Source organism: Podarcis vaucheri, assembly GCF_965113315.1.
Source record: "Podarcis vaucheri genome assembly, chromosome: 10".
NCBI classification, from domain to species: Eukaryota; Metazoa; Chordata; class Lepidosauria; order Squamata; family Lacertidae; genus Podarcis; species Podarcis vaucheri.
This window is the reverse complement of record NC_138748.1, coordinates 33393883-33413537: the sequence shown is the minus strand read 5'-3', so window position 1 is coordinate 33413537 and position 19655 is coordinate 33393883. Positions and strand designations below refer to the sequence as shown.

General features: G+C 40.0%; 1 protein-coding gene across 4 annotated transcripts in view; it reads right to left on the bottom strand.

The window, feature by feature from the left end:
- Positions 1-19655, bottom strand: part of SYT1 (synaptotagmin 1) — a 344728-nt gene that overhangs the window by 72825 nt on the left and 252248 nt on the right. For all 4 annotated transcript variants that reach the window (XM_082241026.1, XM_082241023.1, XM_082241025.1 and 1 more), the window contains exons 6-7: positions 17997-18164; positions 10854-11021 (exon numbers count right to left, since the gene is read on the bottom strand). In XM_082241026.1, coding sequence (XP_082097152.1) covers positions 10854-11021; positions 17997-18164 — 336 coding nt within the window. The remainder of the gene's footprint in view (positions 1-10853; positions 11022-17996; positions 18165-19655) is intronic.

The window sequence follows — 19655 nt, the reverse complement described above, 5'->3', positions numbered from 1 at the left end:
GGACTTGAGTTCAACTAAGTTAAAAAGTAACTTTTGGTTAAGAAAAGAAAGGAGAAAAGAAGAAATTAAAGGGGGAACAGAGAAGCTCCGTGAGCAAAAGAGACCCAGTAACAACTGTAATTGAGGCTACAGGAGAATAGAGAGGATTATTGATTACACCTCAGTGAAGAAGCTATTAAGTTAGGAAGAAACTCCGGCGCCATATTAACTGGAGGACTAGAAGGACTTCCGACGCCATTCCAGACTACTTTAAAACATACTTTTTTCTTTTTGTTCGTTTATATATATATATATTAAAAAGTAAACTATTTGGAGGCTCCACGGACTCCCCCCCCCCCGCTTAAAACTCTGCTAAGGAATGTTTAATCAGTGGAACTGAATTTATAAAACAAACTAAAATGAACAGTTGGAAAAAGGCAGTGTGAAAGCTCACTTAAAGACTCTCTTTCCCTAAGGTGGAAGAACCACCCTCTTTGTGATTTAGGTTGGAAGAACTACCCACTCAGTTTGGTTCGATTCAAACCAAACACTAATTTGAAAATTAGGTGGAGGGGACTTAGGTTTGATGAAAATACTTAGGAGACAACTACGTAAGTGAGACATCTCCCCCACTACTGAACTACAATTTTGGGACTAGTATTAATATTAACTTAAAAACTATATTGGAAGCTGAACTACTCCTCAAATCTAGGTACTGTCTTTTGGACTACTCTGAAATATAAAGTACAGTTCTACCTGTCTAACGCTTTGGGTGGATTTAGCCCGAATAGGGGCAAGAAGAGTATCCAGACCAGCCTGAACTGGATTAGCCCAGACTGGGGCAAGAAGAACGCGGATTAATAACTACCCCCCTCCCGCATATGGGCAGGGGAAGCGACAATATCTAGGACATTGAGAGGAAATCTTAAGGAAACTGTGTTTTTTGTAATTTGTTGTTTTTCTCGCTATACCTTTCCCCCTCCCCTTATATAGGAGATATTCTTTGTCTTTGGGGGGTTAATCTAATAGTGTTTGAGAGTACTTAACAGTGACTCAAACCCAAAATACACAGTGTGCACACAGTATATATTAGACATAGAGATACAGAGGAACATGTCGCATACACAGAAAAAAGGGACAGAAGGGGGGACACCAACAGACAGGAGAGCTTCAAAGCAGGAAACGGAATTTAGAACAGAAATATTGAAGATGTTTGCAGAGATAAAACAAAGTGAAAAGAATCTGGAGACAAAGTTAGAACAGGTAGACAACAAAATAGGGAAAATGGATAAAAAGATCGAGGAGACAGTCAGTGAACTGAAAGGACAGATTAAGGAGGTTTCTAGGAGAATGGATGAGGGATTTAAGAAGACAAAGCAGGAAATGAAAGAGATGAAGCGAGAAGAGGAGAAGATGAGAAATGAGATTGCAGATCTGAATAAAATACAAGAGGAAATAAAAGACTCTATCGCAATGAACGAACTGAAACAGAGAGAAGTTAATTTAAGGTTGAGACAAGTACCGGAAATGCAAAACGAAAATATAAGAGAAAGATTAATAAAGGAAATTGCGCAGTGGATGGAGACATCAGAAGAAGAAATGGCAAAGACAATACATAATGCATATAGAATCAAAATTAGATCAAGTAGGGTAAAGAAATTCCCAGGGGATTGCTTAATTACTTTTAAAGATAGAGAGATGAGAAACTTGATTCTGCAAAGGAACAGAGAGAAAAGACTTTATATTGATGGGAATTATATAATCATATTTAAAGATATTCCAATCAGGTTGTTGAAACGAAGAGAAGCCTACAAGCCACTGGTACAACTACTTAAAAAAAACAAAATTGATTTCAGATGGGAATTTCCGGAAGGTGTCTCATTCTTTTATAAAGGAGTAAAAAGAAGATTGCTAAGTCCTGAGGAAATCGGAAAATTCACAAGAAGATACAAAGAACTACAACAAGGGGAGGAAGAGAGTAAAGGAGCAGAAGGAGGAATAAGAAGGAGGGAAGAATTTGAATTAGGTGAAGAAGAAGAACAGACTGAAAGAGAGTCGGAAGAGGAGGGGGAAGAAGAAGAAGGAGAAGAGACAGAAAGGTTTTAAGCCTAAACTTTTAAATCTAGATAGTGACAAGGAGAATGACGTTAAAATTATGGAACTGGAACATCAATGGAATGAATGATAAGAAGAAACGGAATGGAATTGGACATATTTTAAAGAAGAAGAATCTGGACATTATATGCCTTCAAGAAACGCACGTGGCCAAAAAACATAGGAAAATCCTCATTAACAAAAGGTTAGGGAATGAATTTATATCTTCGGACAAAAAGAAAAAAAGAGGTGTTGTCCTATATATTAAAAACAAAATTGAATCCCGTCAATTATTTAAAGATGAAGAAGGGAGAATAATAGCAGCCCAAATTAAATGGCAAGGCGAAGAATTGATAATTATCGGAATTTATGCTCCAAATGGGAATAAGACAGAATTTTTTAGACTATTGGAAGAAAAACTTTTTGAATACTTGGATAAAAAAATTATAATAATGGGAGATATGAATGGTGTGGTATCAACAGAAATGGATAGATTAAGGAAAGCAAAGAGTAAAGAAGGGAGGTTGCCTAAGACTTTTTTTACGATGATTAAGAACTGTAACCTAATCGATATCTGGAGATTCAGGCACCCTTTAGAAAAACAATTTACGCACCACTCGGAACCAAACCAATCAATGTCAAGAATAGACCAAATATGGGTCTCGAGTGAACTCATACCAAGGATTCAAGATGTCGAAATACAGGCTAAAGTTATCTCAGACCACAATCCGATTAAGATGGAGTTAAAAGGAGTTGAAGAGCGAACTTTCAGATGGAGACTGAATGATAACTTATGGGCCGACCAAAAATTTGCTGAAAAAATACAGAAAAAACTGGTAGAATACTTTCAGGATAACTTAGATAAAGGGACAAAACTGAGTACTGTATGGGATGCAAGTAAGGCAGTGGTGAGGGGCCTATGTATCCAGCAAGAAGCATGGAAAAGAAAGAATAAAGAAAAAAAGACAAGAGAGATTTTGAGACAGATTACGGACAACGAACAAAAGCTGATTAAAAAACCTAATAATGAGAAGATAAAGCAGGAAATAAAGGCTCTACAAACCCAATTTGCTATGTTAATAAATAATGAGGTCGAATGGAATATAAAAAGGTTAAGACAAAAAAATTTCGAGTTTGCAAATAAATCTGGAAAATGGCTCGCTTGGCAGGTAAAAAGAAGAAAAGAACAAAAACTAATTAACAAAATCGAATTAAATGGAGAAGAAATTACCGACCCAAAAGAAATCAGGAAAGGGTTTGTGGACTATTATAAACAACTATACAGGAAAAGTGAAAGGAACAACAAAGAAAAAATAGAAAGATATCTGGAAGGAAAGATGTTGAGGAAGATTCCGATAGATCAAAAAGAACAACTAAATGCCCTAATATGTAGAGAAGAAGTAGAAGAAGTGATAAAAGCATTAAAAAGAGGGAAGGCACCGGGCCCTGATGGGTTTACATCAAGTTATTACAAAGAAATGAAAGACACGTTGATAACCCCGCTGACTGAAGTAATGAATAATATATTAAAAGAAAGGGATATTCCAGATACATGGAAAGAGGCGTTTATTACAATAATTCCAAAACAAGATTCGGACCCAACTCAAATTAAGAACTACAGACCCATTTCTTTATTAAATACAGATTATAAGATCTTCGCTGGTGTTTTAGCTAAAAGAATAAAAAAGATACTATCAAAAATCATACATAAAGACCAAGCTGGGTTTCTGCCGGGAAGACAAATAAGTGATAATACAAGAAATATAGTTAACATCATTGAATTCTTATCCAGTAGGTGCGACAAACCAGCATGTCTAATTTTTGTAGACGCGGAGAAAGCGTTCGATAATGTGGTCTGGGACTTTATGATGAAAAACTTAGAGGTGATGGAGGTGGGCCAGGAATTTTTGAATGGCATAAGGGCAATCTACACAGAGCAAAAAGCAAGTCTGATAGTCAATAATGTTATATCTGAAGATATCAAAATAGCTAAGGGAACAAGACAGGGGTGCCCACTCTCGCCACTGTTATTTATAGTGATTCTGGAAACCCTATTAAATGCAATAAGACAAAACAAACAAATTAAAGGGGTGACTTTAGGTAACAATGAATATAAAGTCAAAGCTTACGCAGATGATGTGGTCCTGACAGTGGAAGAGCCGATAGAAAGTATAAAGGAGATTCTGGATGAGATGGGAAAATTTGGTAATATAGCGGGATTTAAATTGAACAAAGGGAAAACAAAAATGATTGTTAAAAATTTGGATCAGGATAAGACTGAATTATTGCAGCAAAGAACAGGGATTGAGGTAGTTAGAAAGGTTAAGTACTTGGGAATATGGCTCTCTGGAAAGAATATTGATCTATATCAAAATAATTACACCCCAGTTTGGAACAGAATAAAAAAAGATCTGGAGACCTGGGCCAGAATGAAATTATCATTCTGGGGGCGAATATCAATGGTTAAGATGATGGTGCTCCCTAAGTTGTTATTTTTGTTTCAAACTATACCCATAATAAAAGGTACAAAAGATTTTAGAGATTGGCAAAAGACGATCTCAAGATATGTCTGGGAAGGGAAGAAGCCCAGAATTAAATTTAAATTACTGACAGAAATAAAAGAAAGAGGTGGCTTCTCCCTACCAGACATGAGACTGTATTACGAGGCAGCATGTTTGTGCTGGTTGAAAGAGTGGGTAAAGTTGGAAAATAAAGAACTTCTAGATTTGGAAGGATATAATAACAGATTTGGGTGGCACGCGTACCTATGGTGCGATAAAAAGAGGGCTCACAAGGGGTTTAGCGATCACGTTTTCAGAGGTACGTTAATAGAGGTCTGGGATAGATACAAAAACATACTAGAACCAAAAACCCCCCACTGGTTATCCCCGTTAGAGATAATGGGGGTAAAGAAAATCAATATGAGAGGAAAGTGGGGAAAATACGACGAAATGGTGACCAATGAAGGAGGAAAGTGGAAAATAAAACCATACGACCAAGTTAAAGGGTTTACATACGATTGGCTGCACTATTTCCAGATTAATGAAATGTTCAAAAAAGAGGTGAAGGAAAGGGGTTATGAGGAAAAAGAATCTAGATACCAAAAAGAGATAATAAACAATGAACATAAAAATCTGTCAAAAATGTATAAAATACTGCTGGAATGGAATACGAAGGACGAAGAAGTGAGATCAGTGATGGTTCAGTGGGCGAGGGACTTTGGGTACAGTATCCAATTGGAAGATTGGAATAGGTTATGGAAGGTGAATATAAAATTTACGGCGTGTACCTTACTGAAAGAAAACATGATGAAGATGCTTTACAGGTGGTATATGACACCAGTGAAGCTGGCAAAGATGTATAAGGTAGACAATAAATGTTGGAAGTGTGGACAGAAAGAAGGGACATTCTATCATCAATGGTGGGAATGCAAAAAAATTAAAAGGTTTCGGGAGGAGATTTACAACGAAATGAAAAAAATGCTGAGATACACCTTCGCCAAAAAACCAGAAATCTTCCTATTGGGTATGGTAAGAAAGGATATTGAAAGGAAAGATCGCAAACTTTTCCAGTATGCGGTAACGGCTGCTAGAATTGTGTTAGCCCAGAGATGGAAGCAGGAGGAAATCCCAACTGTGGAAGAGTGGAGAGAAAAACTGACAGAATATGTAGAACTTGACAGGTTAACAGGGAAAATTAGATATATCAAAGACCAAAAGTTTATTCAAGACTGGGAGAAATTTGTGGGCTATCTGGAAAATAACTGTGATGTAAATACAACGCTAGTGGGTTTTAAAGAGGCACTGTAAAGACCCAATAAGTATTGTCTATTAGAAATAATGAAAGAAAGGAGGAAAAATGGCAATATGTAAGAATGGAATGTGTAAGAAAGGATAACTACGAATGATTGTCAGTAACGTTGAAGGAAGTCAAAAATGGATAAGAATGTTGTAATATGGATAAAATGTATAATTGGTTGGAAACCAATAAAATTTTAAAATGCAAAAAAAAAAAAAAAGAAACATCTATATTACAATAACTTGCCCTAAAGTAGAATTCTCTACATAGCAACACATATTTGTCTAGACCGTTTAACTGATAACATTGCAGTGTGCCCTAGGATATTCTTGTGGAAAAGCTGGTAAAATATGGGCAGGATGAGGTAACTATTAGGTGGATTTGTAGCTAGTTGACTGACCAAACCCAAAGAGTGCTCACTAATGGTTCTGGGCCCATTGTCATTCAACGTCTTTATAAATGACTTGGATGAAGGTATTGATGGGCTGCAAATGACACCAAATTGGGATGGGTAGCCAATGCCACAGAAGACAGAAACAGGATTCAATATGGCCTTAACAGATTGGAGAACTGGGCCAAAACTAATAAAATGCATTTCAATAGGGACAAATGTAAGGTTCTACATTTAGGCAAAAAGAACCAGCTGCACAAATATAAGATGGAGGGGGCACCTGGATTGCCAGTACTACATGCGAAAAGGATCTAGTAGACAGCAAGCTTAACATGCGTCAACAGTATGATGAAACAGCAAAAAAGGAAAAGGGGGGGGGGAGCTAATGCTGTTCTAGGCTGTATAAACAGAACAATGGTGTCCAGATCAAGGGAAGTAATAGCTCTATTTTGCCTTGGCCAGACCACAAATGGAGTACTGTGACCATTTCTGGGTACCACAGTTTAAGAAAGGAGATTCCACCTAAACATCAGGAAGAACTTTCTGATGGTAAGAGCTGTTTGACAGTGGAATGGACTCCCTTAGAAGGTGATGGATTCTCCTTCCATGGAGGTTTGTAAGCGGAGATTGGATGGCCATCTGTTATGGATGCTTTAGTTGAAACTGCTGCACACGGGTTTGGACTAGATGACCCTTAGGGTCCCTTCCAACTCAGCAATTCTATGAAAGATGCACAAGGAGCCCCAAGGGCCAGCAGAACATATTCGGCATGAGATGGGGGTCTGCTGTAGGCTCTGAATTATTGGAGGTGAAGTGTGCAGACTGAAATAATCTCAAAATAGCAGCAACAGGTCAAGGTTTACATCAGTCCTGAAGATCACAAAATATTGCATAAGATAAGAAGTGTGCTAAACTGCAAGACAAAACCAAAACTATGAAGTTTCACCTCATCTTTTAAAAGTAAGTTTTCTTTTCAAAGTAATGCTAAATTATTCTAACATAGCACGCTTGCTTTCAAGAAAATAATTTATCAGGCATAAAGAAAAACAAACCTCATCTAACTTTCCAGTTAATCACTAAACAATGGCAATTCCCCACATTTATCGGTTGCTCACTTGAGTGCGTCAAGCACATAATCAGAAAGATGCTAAGACACAAAAAACAACAACATTGAAGGCTTACTTCATTTATCATGGAAAACATTTATTGCATGAATACAATCATCCAACAGGCACGTCATTTTCTGAAACAAGAAAGATTTCCAAACATAATAGAGGATGCTGAGCTATACTTCTGCACTGACTGCAGTCAGGATTATTATTATTATTATTTGCAGAGGAAACCTTCCCCTGTTCTTATCATTGCTGGAATGAAGCTATGACTCATAAGTCTACAGTGTATGTGACTTACACTTTAATGCACAGGTGTTCATTGGCACGGCAAGATGCTATACCAAAGAACACGACCGGGACCAGCACAACAATCGGAACCATGAAGAGCCCTGTGCTTTTATTATGTCAAATGAACACAGGTTTTGACAAAGAGGAATAACCACGTATACTGCAGCATTAGCCTTCTGGCAGTGCAATCCTACACAGGTCTGTTCAGAAGCATACCTCATTAAGTTCAAAGGGAACTTAAGCCCATGTAACTGCATAAAGGATTTCAGCTGAAGCTCCATGTGTAGCATAGTAGCTAAGGGCAGTTCAAATGCGGCCTCTACCGTAAAGCTGCAGGCTGTCCTTAAGTGAGCCCCTCTCTCTAAGCCGCAGCCTCCTCACCCCAACTGCAGAACAAGCGTAATAATACTGATCTACCTTTCAAAGCTGTAAGGCACATTCCAAAGGGAAAGCTCAAAATCTGCAGCCCAGGGGTCCCATAGCTTTGCAAACTGGAGAGATTGTCGTGGGAATCACCCCACTCTGCACAGCTAAGCATAGGTTGCAACCTATCCTATTGGATACAACATAATGCTTATTTGAAGCCTAATTTTGAGAGCGGGCCCTGTGGGCATCAGGGAAGGCTTCTTGCATCTGCATCTGTACCTGTGGGCACCACTTTGGGGACCCCTGAGTTATTTCTTCTTTGACTTATTCCATGCCATAGGAATCCCCCCAATCTTTATATGGTACAATGTTCCTGTGACACACTAAGGTGCATGGCCCAAATCATTTGCCTTTAACTGGTGTCACGAGCCTCTTGGTTACGTTTGCCTTTAGATACTATCCCATTGAACATCCCATATTCTATAGAATGGTAAAAAATCTCCCTGGTGCATGTTTTGAGAAATTCAGAAGAAACAGAATTGAGTGAGAAAGTGTCCCAGTGTACCTTGCAGGCCTTTTCTCTGGGCGGCTTCCAACAAAATAGTAAAATAAAGTAATCCATCAAACATTAAAAGCTTCCCTAAACAGGGCTGCTTTCAGATGTCTTCTAAAAGTCTGGTAGTTGTTGTTCTCTTTGACATCTGGTGGGAGGGCTGTTCCACAGGGTGGGTGCCACTACCGAAAAGGCCCTCTGCCTGGATCCCTGTAACCTGTAAGCTAAGACTGCTGAACAGACTCCTGGGCTGGGGTCTTGTCTGGGGGTGTTGTTGGGTAATGGGTTGTTGCTGTTGGCTTTCTGTATCTTTATTATATGTTGTGATTTATGTGCAAATTGTTTTGTTTGGTTGTGTATTTTTAAATGTTTTGTTTTGACTACTTTTGTTATGTTGTAAGACACATTGAACACGGTTTGAACTGTGGAACAGTGGCATACAAATAAAATTATGTATGTATCAGGGGTCTGCTTGCAGGGGAGGGGGGAGAGACAGAAACGTACAGAGAGCCCCCTCCTCTGTTGAGCAGCTGCACTTTGTCAGAGTCAGGGAGGGGGAGTTTTCAGGAGACACGGAAGACGAGAGAAAGGGGAGCCAAAACATTGCTACTAGGGCAAAGAATGTGCAGCTTCCGTTGCATAGTTTTCCACGTAAGGAAAAAAGGTGGAGAGGGGTTTTTCCCGGTTTTCTATGCTGGAGGGGAAATAGGAAGAAGGCACTTCCAGATTCTGCTAGTGATTTAGACAGACATGGTTTTGGAACTTCTGCACTGTACATAAGTTTTGCACTCAATAAAACTTGAAAAGACAGGCTGGAGTCGTGGCTCTTATCTTCGTGAGCAACCACACTCCCTTCTGACAGTATGTATGTATGTATGTATGTATGTATGTATGTATGTATGTATGTATATTATCACTCTTGTGCCCAGCAATCTTGCTTCTGGGTAATGGTCATGCTGTATAGGCTCCAAGTATTGCAGCCAGGGTATCTACAAATGTTAGCTTCCTTTAGAAGCTCAGCCTCTCTCTACCTTTGCTCCTAATTCTACCCCCAGTTCCATCTTCATCCCCCATCCTTCTAGCATGTTCAGATGGTTTTCAGAAGAGAACAGGGGTTTCTCTTGTTTGTATTGTGGTATGGAGAAGATAAGAAAAAGCAGCAGTCTCTCTGCCGCTTTCTTTTAAGAAAATCTTCTCCAAACAGCTGCAGGAGTGACAAAACTTTGCCTCTTTTCCAAGTCCTCTGGCAAGCATGCAGGGCTTGGGAGAGAGAAAGGGTTACGTCTATGTGCAGGGAGGTATGGACGAGATAAGAACCAGGAGGAGAAATGCCTGCTTTTTATTTAAACAAATCTCCATGCGAGGGAGCTTCCAGCCTTTCTCTAATTTTGAGGTGGCATTCAATCACATACTCGCAAATTCAAGTTGAGCAATTAAAGTTAATTTTGGTGCTCTTGCACAACAAACCTGTTTCTCTCCCCCACCCTGCTCCATCAGACTTTTGCAAGAATAAAAAAAACAAAAACAGGAAAGTGCATGGGAATACATGGATTAACATTTGCTTCACACAAATGAATCAGAAAGAATGCTCATTAAATAGCTGACTTTTGTCTATCCTTCCTTCAAACCTTAGGTCAGCATAGGAGGATGAATACTCAACAGTCATCTGGAAGCCACCTGAGAAAGCACAAGCCCTTTTGTGGTTGCTAGAGGACTGGACGGAGAGGCAAAAGCCCCATTAACTATGAACCCCTAAATCTGGTTCCTCCCCTACAAGAAATTATGCCATAGTTTTGTACTAGTTTTGCATCACCAGCCTCAGGTTTTGTGATACTGCCTACAAGTGAGTAGTGACACATCAAATCAGTGTTCATAATTAGCATCCTCCCAAAATCAAAATGGCAGAACCTCCTCCAAACCTATAGGTCTCTGACCTACGGTAAACTTTTCCATCACCCAAACATCCTGCAAAAAGCTTTTGTCTTTCTTCTCTCACCTACCCATATCCCTCAGTATTATTTGTTTACTGAGGGCGGAGGACAGTGTGGTTTTAGTGTTACAAAGGTGCAAGAAGTATGCAATGAGATAATAAATAAAACAAGGATACCAAACGGATCTCAAAATTGTTGTTGTTTTAATTTATTCTAGCAGAATATTTTCTAAGTGTTTATGAGCTATTTATATTCCCTCAGATTAACAGGAGTCAAAACAGATTCTGCCCACTACTCTTTTGAGGTTTAACGAATGCCAACAATAGATATGCTTTTCTTACCTCTTCTTTTTCAGCACTTTGCAAATCCCGCCACTCCTCAGTCACATGACCAAAATCCACAGTGTTCATGGCCACCTTATACTCCCCAATGATATCATGTTTGGAGAAGCGGTCAAAGTCATATACTGCCATCACTAAGGTTTTTCCTCCCAGTTCAGAATACGGCACCTGTATTATTATTATTTTTTACAAAAAATAAAACAAAAATAAAATCAGAGAATGAGAAAATGCCAGGTTCTGTAGCCTATGCAGTAAATATGCTTTCACTGCAATGCAAATCCATTTCTTTGTTTTATCAGCTGTCATTCCCTTTATATTGAACTAGGGGAAAAATATGACACACATTTTCTGGGAGAGTCATCTGATGCACTGGTTTGTAATAGCAGACTAGAGCATTCTACAGAACAATGTGGTAGCTCGCTCATCACTCTGCAGCATTTGCCCTGAGTTCTTAAAGTTACGACTCCAACGTGAAACTAAAGACCAATTATTTGCCCCACAGATACATGAGTTTTCGATACTGCAGAATGCTTCTCTCAATAAATCATGCTGTCACGTTCTAAAAAAACAGCAGCCTACAGACTGATGGAAAAGCACTGGCTTTCAATGTCTGACACAGAGAAATTAGAGACTATGCAGTTTTCTTCCAGCACAATCCTCTCCTTGCCTACTGAGAGGCAAGTCCCACTGAGCTCAATAGGGCTTAATCCCAAGTAAGTGGTCATAGGGATGCAACCTGAAAGTGGCTTTATTCTTTTACAGCCCCTCATATCAGGATTCTGCCTTTCATCAAATGGATATTGAAGCTCATCCTACAGTATGATACATTGCTATAAATGTTGGCAGCAGAAGGCCAGGCTCTGGCTAATTTTCCACCTGTTCAGATGTGTTATGGGCAGATGCTTTAGGTTAGGAAGAGGATCATTATTCATGTTTTTTTTTTTCATATTCATGGGAAGTGATGCAGCTGAAGTATCTTTAGTTGGCTGGAAAAACCGAGCAAAAAATGTTGGATTTGGGGTGGAGGCCTGACTGTTTTTAATTGGAATTTTATTTACAATATAACACAACCCCCCCTGGCCTGACCGTTTTTAATAAACCCCTTATCATTAATATTTCCAAATACGAATGCTTCCATATGTGCCTGTAAATCTCTCTCTCACTGTTACTCAAGTTTCTTAAAAGGGGAGGGGAATTAAAGTGAAGTGAAATGGCTGAGCATTAAAATCTGCCTTGGTCCTTTGCAAACATCTAGCTTTCATTTCTTCTCAAAAGGACCTGTGTTTTGCTGGCCCTTCTCTCATCATGCTAGTTCCTCAAAAGTTGTGAAGAAATCTTCAGGTTAAAAGACACATCCGTTAAGGCAAAAGGGGGCGGGGGAGTACAGCACACGTTAACATGTATCCTGACATTATACGATGACAGTAGCATAATGCTGATCCGAAGGGGTCATTTAATGCATCACCCAAAAAAGAGGACAAAAGAAGATAAAGATCTGCATACAATTTGTGTATGCTAATTTATATGTATAGATTCACATTCAGAAATAATTACTATAAATGAAATAGAAATGCAATACTTCTCAACATAGTGGAGAAGACTATATGATCTGCATGCCTGCTCAGTCTCCTATCCCAGTGCTAACTGTACTCCCTGCTTGTTTCCCCTTCTCATGCTTCTTTATCTTTAAACTGGACTTAGATCAAAGAGCCCTCAAACAGAGAAGTGTTCCTTCTAAAGTAGGATGCACAGCCGTCCTAATTTATCCCTATTTTTAAGCCATATGCTTGGTTATAAAGAGGTGGGAAAAGCTTCACACCCCACTGGTGACTTTTGGGGTCATTGTTGTTACATTTTCTTTTAAGGGTATCTGAACAGAACATTAAAGCAGCCTCCCTGAAGACTGTTTGTACTGTATAAACTTTTACCTTTTTATAGATTTACGTGCCGAGGTGCGGTACAAAGCAACTTGGATAGCTTTAAAAGAGGACTGGACAAATTAAGAAGGACAACGGCTACTAGGCATGGAAGCAGTATTCTGCCTCAAATATCAGAGGTATTATGCACCTGGATACCAGTTGCTGGGAATCACAGGTGGGCAGAATGATGTTGTGCTCATGTCCAGCTTGCAGGCTTTCCACAGGCACCTGGTTGGCCACTGTGAGAACAGGATGCTGGCCAGATGTGCCATTGGCCTGATCTAGCCAGCAGTACATTAGTCTGTTTATTTCAGACGTTCAGGGGGCAAGGGCCACTACTTCCGTAGCCAAGCTGGCACCATTCACCCACAAGTGTGAGGTATAGACATGCTCAGAAGAACCTCAAGGTATGCAGAAGTGCCAAAATAATTAGGAAGAAACTTAACTAAACACCCCCTACAAGAAAAACCTGCCCTGTGAGAACTGAGCATGCTCAGCATGTGCAGAACACTGACAGTTTTTGATGTGGGGACTGAATGCAGTGGCTGGGACTCTAAACAGAAGCACTCTGCACCGTAACTGTCTGTTACAGGTCCCACTTACATGATAATAATTTTGCAGATCTGCTAACACAAATAATTTTTGCTTTTATCACTGCCAGCCACCATATTGTATTTGTTCACAATATTACAGCCTATGCTGCAATTCTGGAAATAAGCCCTGCAGAACTCAGTAGGACTTACTTCTTAGTAGACATGTATAGGGTTGCGCAGTAAAGCTGATCTAATTATCAACCATATGGCCAAATGGGAGTCCTGCAATATTATTGCAATGGCCATAAAATATTGTATTTGAGTGTTCTGTTGGAAGCCGCCCAGAGTGGCTGGGGAAACCCAGGGTATAAATAATAATAATAATAATTATTATTATTATTATTACTACAGCATTGATGTGGGTGAGTTTCACCTGTACTGCCACCTGCCTTTTTATCCAGGGACTCAGGTGGGTGCTCATGAAGCCCTTCTGCGCGTTTGACACAGTGCATGTGATTAACATAGGCACAGAACTCTTGCGGTAGATTTTTTACTTTGATGACCTATGACAACAGGCCAGAAATCACACAGGCTGCAGATATAGAAATCTTCAGCCTCCAGAGGCATCACAGAAGTGTTTGAAGGTTCCCTCCTGGCTGAACACTTTATTCTGAATTGCACTTCACTTTTCAGATGCTGATGGTTCAAAAAGAATCACATTCTCCTGGCACTCTTAAGTCAAGATATAAACCCAGGGGTGAAATTCCTTTTAGTACTTCATTTTCAATATGTATGATCATAAATGTATTAATTAAAAGCAGTTCTATCATCTGAGAAGCTGAGGAATCACTTATTATTTTTTTAAAAAACCCTTTAAGGAGATAAGAGCAAAAAGGAAATCCTATTTGTGACTCAGGAGAAATGTATGAGTGGCCCGAAATACGACGTGGCTACTTCTGTAACAACTAATGCAGAAGACTAAAGAGATCTGACACAGAATGTGTGTTTCTATTATGCACACAGTGAAAATTCTCATAGTTGCTTGCTAGAAGATGACAACAAGATACGTTTTATGATGCGCCACCCCTGAACTCATTAGCCAAGACATGGAACGTGACAAATATTAATGGACATTTCTGGGTAACAAAATATGAATGTTCAAGATGGGTGGGCATGATCCAAAGCACCACAGAACATCAGTAAGAATAGGGGTTGCTTACAGTGCAACCTTAAGTATGTATCATTAAGCAGTGTTGCCATATGTCCGGAATTTCCTGGAAATAGCTGGAATATTGCAGTCAGAAGCAGTGTCTGGGCAGAAATCGCTAAAAAATGTTTGGGAAAATCCGGACGTATGGCAACCCATGTTGGCAGTGGCATTTTTTGCGATTTCCCTTAAAAATAACAAAATGCATAACAAATTTTGTGTCTGGATTTTCACAATATGGCCGGGTGTTTAGATGATTGCAGCCTTAATATCTTGTATATGTGGGAATGGTCTCTGTGTGTCCATGGCTGAAATAAAAGACAAAGCAAAGACTCCTGTATGAGTTCCTGCATGAGCACCCAAAATATCAGTGGATTTAATCCATTGAGATCTTTATTCAATAAAATGGAGCTACTGTAAGAATACTGCATTGTTTTGTGAACTGTGATAATTGTGTGGCGATCAGTAGGTGCCTTGACTGATTCAGTTTATTTTATCTCTTATGCCATAACACTTTGGTTTGCCCACCACACTAGACCAAACCATAGCTCAGTATGAATGTGTGAGCATGCAGACTCCTGGAAAGGAGATCACAGTTGCTCTGCTCCTTCTGGGTCACTCTGCCACTGCATTGCACTATGCTAATAAATTAATAGTATAAATAATATATTATTATTATTATTATTATTATTATTATTATTATTATTATGCTAAGCCATAGAACCCAGGCTCATGGATTAGCTTTCCCCAAACTAACTATGGACTGTAACCATGGTTTGTCTCATGGTATATGGCTTGTGGCTTGTCCAGGAGAGCTAAACCATGAGCCCAGGATTTTGACAAGATGCTAAACCAAACTATGGCTTGGCTTAGCACTGCAATAGAATGACTAGACTCATTCTAGTCATAGTAGTCATAGCAAAGTGGTCATAGACTCATCTCTGGTAGCCTCTTGTGGTTTGGGCTGAGCATAATGTGTACACCAGGCCATTGGAGATGTTTACCATTGCCTTTTGCCTTGGGCACCTGAATCTTAAAAGTTACTGTTTCGCTTCATTTTAAATAAACTCAAAGGAAAAACTCAGTAAAAAGAGTTTCTTCTCCCTCCCCACACCAAAGGAAAAAAAATGGATTATTTTTATGAACATCTTCAAGAGAAAACGGCTTATGTCTGCAGTAGTGTCGGGGGCCTCTAGGGATATCTTTCTTGTTGAGTGATTACATAGCCTCAATCTCTTATTGTCCCTGCTTTCAAACTGGAGCTGTCATTATAAGACTAAGTATACCAAGGGAAAGGCCTATAGCGATTGAAGTGCAGTGAACATTTCAGACGAAAACCCTTCAAAGGATGTTCAGCTGTGCTGCTGTTATATTGCTGGAAACTTGGTTCTGAGTTTGGTTCTGAATTTTTTGGACAGCATTGCACAGCACTCTAATATATGTCTTAATTCCCTCTCTCCATCTCCACTCATGTTTAGGTGTTTGAATGAACATGCCATAATGACAAGATAATTCCTTTACGTGAAAGGATCAGAGGAAAAAGAGAGCCAAACTTTATTTACAGTGTCCCTCCCCCACCTAAAGAAACTGCATGTGTTCCAGACTCATTTTTTCATTCTGTTTTTATTTTCTTTTTGTCTGCAATCCCAAACAACTTCACTAGGAAGTAAGCCCCACTGAACACAGCAGGATCAATTTATGAATAAACATGCATTTAACTGTTCTCTCATCCTACTGAAAACATTAATAAGAACATTAAAAACAGTATAAAACTTCAAACATGAAAAACTTCCCTAAACAGGGCTGCCTTCAGATGTCTTCTAAAAGTCAGATGGTTGTTTATTTCCTTGACATCTGATGGGAGGGCATTCCACAGGGCAGGCGCCACTTGTGAAGGGGCCCTCTGTCTTGTTCCCTGTAACCTCAGTTCTCTCAGTGAGGGAACCGCCAGAAGGCCCTCAGAACTGGACCTCAGTGTCCGGGCTGAACAATGGGGATAGAGACGCTCCTTCAGGGCCAAGGCTTTTTAGGGCTTTAAAGGTCAGCACCAACACTTTGAATTGTGCTTGGAAACATACTGGAAGCCAACACAGGTCTTTCAGGACTGGTGTTATATGGTCTCGTCAGTTTAGACATGCATGTTTCTTGACTTTTTCCCCCAGCTGTGTCAAAGTCTCAGCTATCAGCCTGTCTAGAAGACGTCCAATTTAAAGCTACAAAGGCACAGAGAGCTACTCATTTTCTGCAAAGATTAGGGTAGAAACTAAGAGAGTGATCTGCATGGAGGCTGAGAGAATGAGGAAGCCCTTGGTTTGTCTCTCATCTGTACCATGAACTCACTGAATAACTTTCGGCTTTAGGGTAGTGCCTGTGAAGTGTTTTGAACACTGGCAAGTACTGTTATTAATAATAGTTAAGCAAACGGGAAAATGTGCTCCCCTGAGAGTAAAAAAAATAGCAGTGTCTCCAAACTGGTGGGAGACCTTGCTGGCACAAGAGTTAAAAAGCAATTTTTCTCTTCTCTCCACAGCCCGCTATAAATCTCCTCCAGAAGGTTGCCAGACCCTCCAATACAGTGTGGGAGGTTGTGCTTTCCACCAGCAGAGGCCTTCATGATTTATTTATTTCTTTAAAAGGAGGAAGTTGTTAGTTCATAAGAAAAAAATCCAAAATATACAACCAGGAATTGTCATTATTAGGGGACCAACTAATTTTTGCTAGATCATAGAGCAGTGGTGTCCAAACTTTTTTCAAAGAGGGCCAGATCTGATGAAGTGAAGGGCCGCGGGGGCCGACCAAATGGCCGACCAAAGTCTTATTTTCTTAGGGTTGGAGTTGTTGAGCTTCTTTTAGGTTTGAAATTGCTGAGGGTTTTTTTTTAGGATTTTAGCCCAGGAAATAAACTGCCCAGCGGCCGGATTAAACTAACCGGCATGTCAGAGTAGGCCCCCAAAATGGACTTTGGACGTGCCTGTCATAGAGAGTGAAAAGGAGAGGCCTCTTAGCACTGGCTTCCTAGCACGGTTTCCAAGTGGATAAGGCACACAGCTTTTCATTTTGCTCATAAATGGTGGTCTGCAGCAGCATTTAATCCCATCTCATTCATGGCCGATATCTCCCACCCTCTGGAACGGGCTTTGGCTCTTTAGCAAAGGCAGCTTTCCAGGAAATCTAAAGAGTCCATGCTACAGCTCCCTTCCTCACAGGAGTTTCAGCCGGACTCAAGGTCAGATTCATGAAAAGATGCAAAACAGCAGAGCTCTGAGGCTACAGTTGAATTATTCTCCTGGTAATAATCCTTTGTCCTTTACATTTTTCACGGCAGGGCAATCACTGGAATGGCTCCCAAAGAGAAAAGGCCATTGTTGCCGTGGGTCACCAATTAACCAAGGACATAAGCAATTCTGTGACTGGGAAAGAGATTAACCTTTAGTATACATAGCAAACAAAGAAATGGGTGCCATGCAATTATTCAAAAGAATACCTTGAATGTAAATTGCTCATTGAAGACAGGGTTAAGAGTTTTCCTGTGAACTTTTGTTTCGTATTTCTTCTTCTTATCAGGAAGCAGGAAAACCTTCACGTAGGGATCAGATGTACCGCCCATATCTAGAGCAGGCAGTTCTGCAGCCTGAATAATCCCAACCAAAAGCTGAAAGTAGAGGGAGAGGCAAGTGAGAAAGAATCAGCAGAGCAGAATATTCAGCAAGCATTTACGAAAGAGCTTGCCTTGTCTCCTGACATCTCTCTCTATAAATACATGTACACAACAATATGGTTGCACACAGATACATGCGCCTGCAGACACACACACAGACACTTGCAGTTCTCCTTTTAAAAAGAACAAAGCATTCTAATAAAAGCAGATTTGAAAAAAGGTGCATGATTCTTCAAAAAAACAAACATCCAAACCCCAATTACAGCAGCCGCAGATTCAAGAAGCTGTTTTTAAGCAGACAAGAGGCATTTAAACTGCTGCTGATTAGAGCTATATATGGATTTTTATATTTTATTTGGTGATGCCACCATCAAATAGCTCCCTAACAAATTATTCTACTGGGGCTTTATTATTATTATTTTTTAAAAGACTCTGCAATTTAAAATGTATTGTTAAATAATCTTGGGAAGCTGCCTTATATAAAGTTAGACTACTGGTCCATCCAGGCCAGTATTTTCTACACTGCCTATCAGCAGTTCCCCAGGGTTTCAGACATACTTAGACCTATCTGGAGATACCATGGATTGAATCTGGGGTGCTCTACCAGTGAGCTATGACCCTTGCCAGAACCCTGAACTATGCAGCTATAGTAGTTGGCTGCTGCCCTCTTCCCCACTCCATTCTGGTGCTCTCCGTAAAGGAAGGCGCTATGGTGTCCTTTGGCCTGCCCAGTTGTGTTCCATTTATAAATGGGATATAGAGTGGCTTCATGGGATCACTAAGAAAGTACTGCATGCTGACTGAAGCCTCACCTGCCTGGGTACTGTGAGTACAATGTAAATGAGCAACTGGTTTGAACAGAGGTAAACAGGAAGCTGCCTCATACTGAGTCAAGACTATTGGTCCATCTGGCTATGTACTGTCTATAGTTTTAATTGGCAGTGACACTCCACAGTTTCAGGCAGGTGTCTCTCTCAGGCTTACCAGGAGATGCTAGGAACTTAACACCAGCCTTTCTGCATATGAAGAAAGCGCTCTTCCACTGAGCTATGGCCCTGGGAGTCACTCCAGGGGAATATGGGCTTGCCTGTCAGTGTCATTACACTGGCGTTTGTTTCTATGACGAATGATTGTGTTTTGTGTCTGCTGGAATATATTATACCACATTAGCCACCCAGGAGCCACAGGATCAGTTTGCCTGCCTGTGACGTTGAGCTAGTCGAAAGGGAATGTAATTCAATTCTTTTTTTAAGAAAATAATTCTCTCTAGAATGGAGTCATTATGCTCCAGGGAGTATTTTGGTGATCTTGTTCCAATTTCCCAACAATGAGTAGTAATTGGATTTCCTGGCCATGGATCTTTGTGTTCTTGCTTTTTCTCATCCATCCCAAGAAAATTGTTAAGAGCCCAACAGGGGAATATAATGTCTGAACTATGGCAGCAGAAGAAATTATGAAACCGTAAATAAATGCTAGTTAGCACCT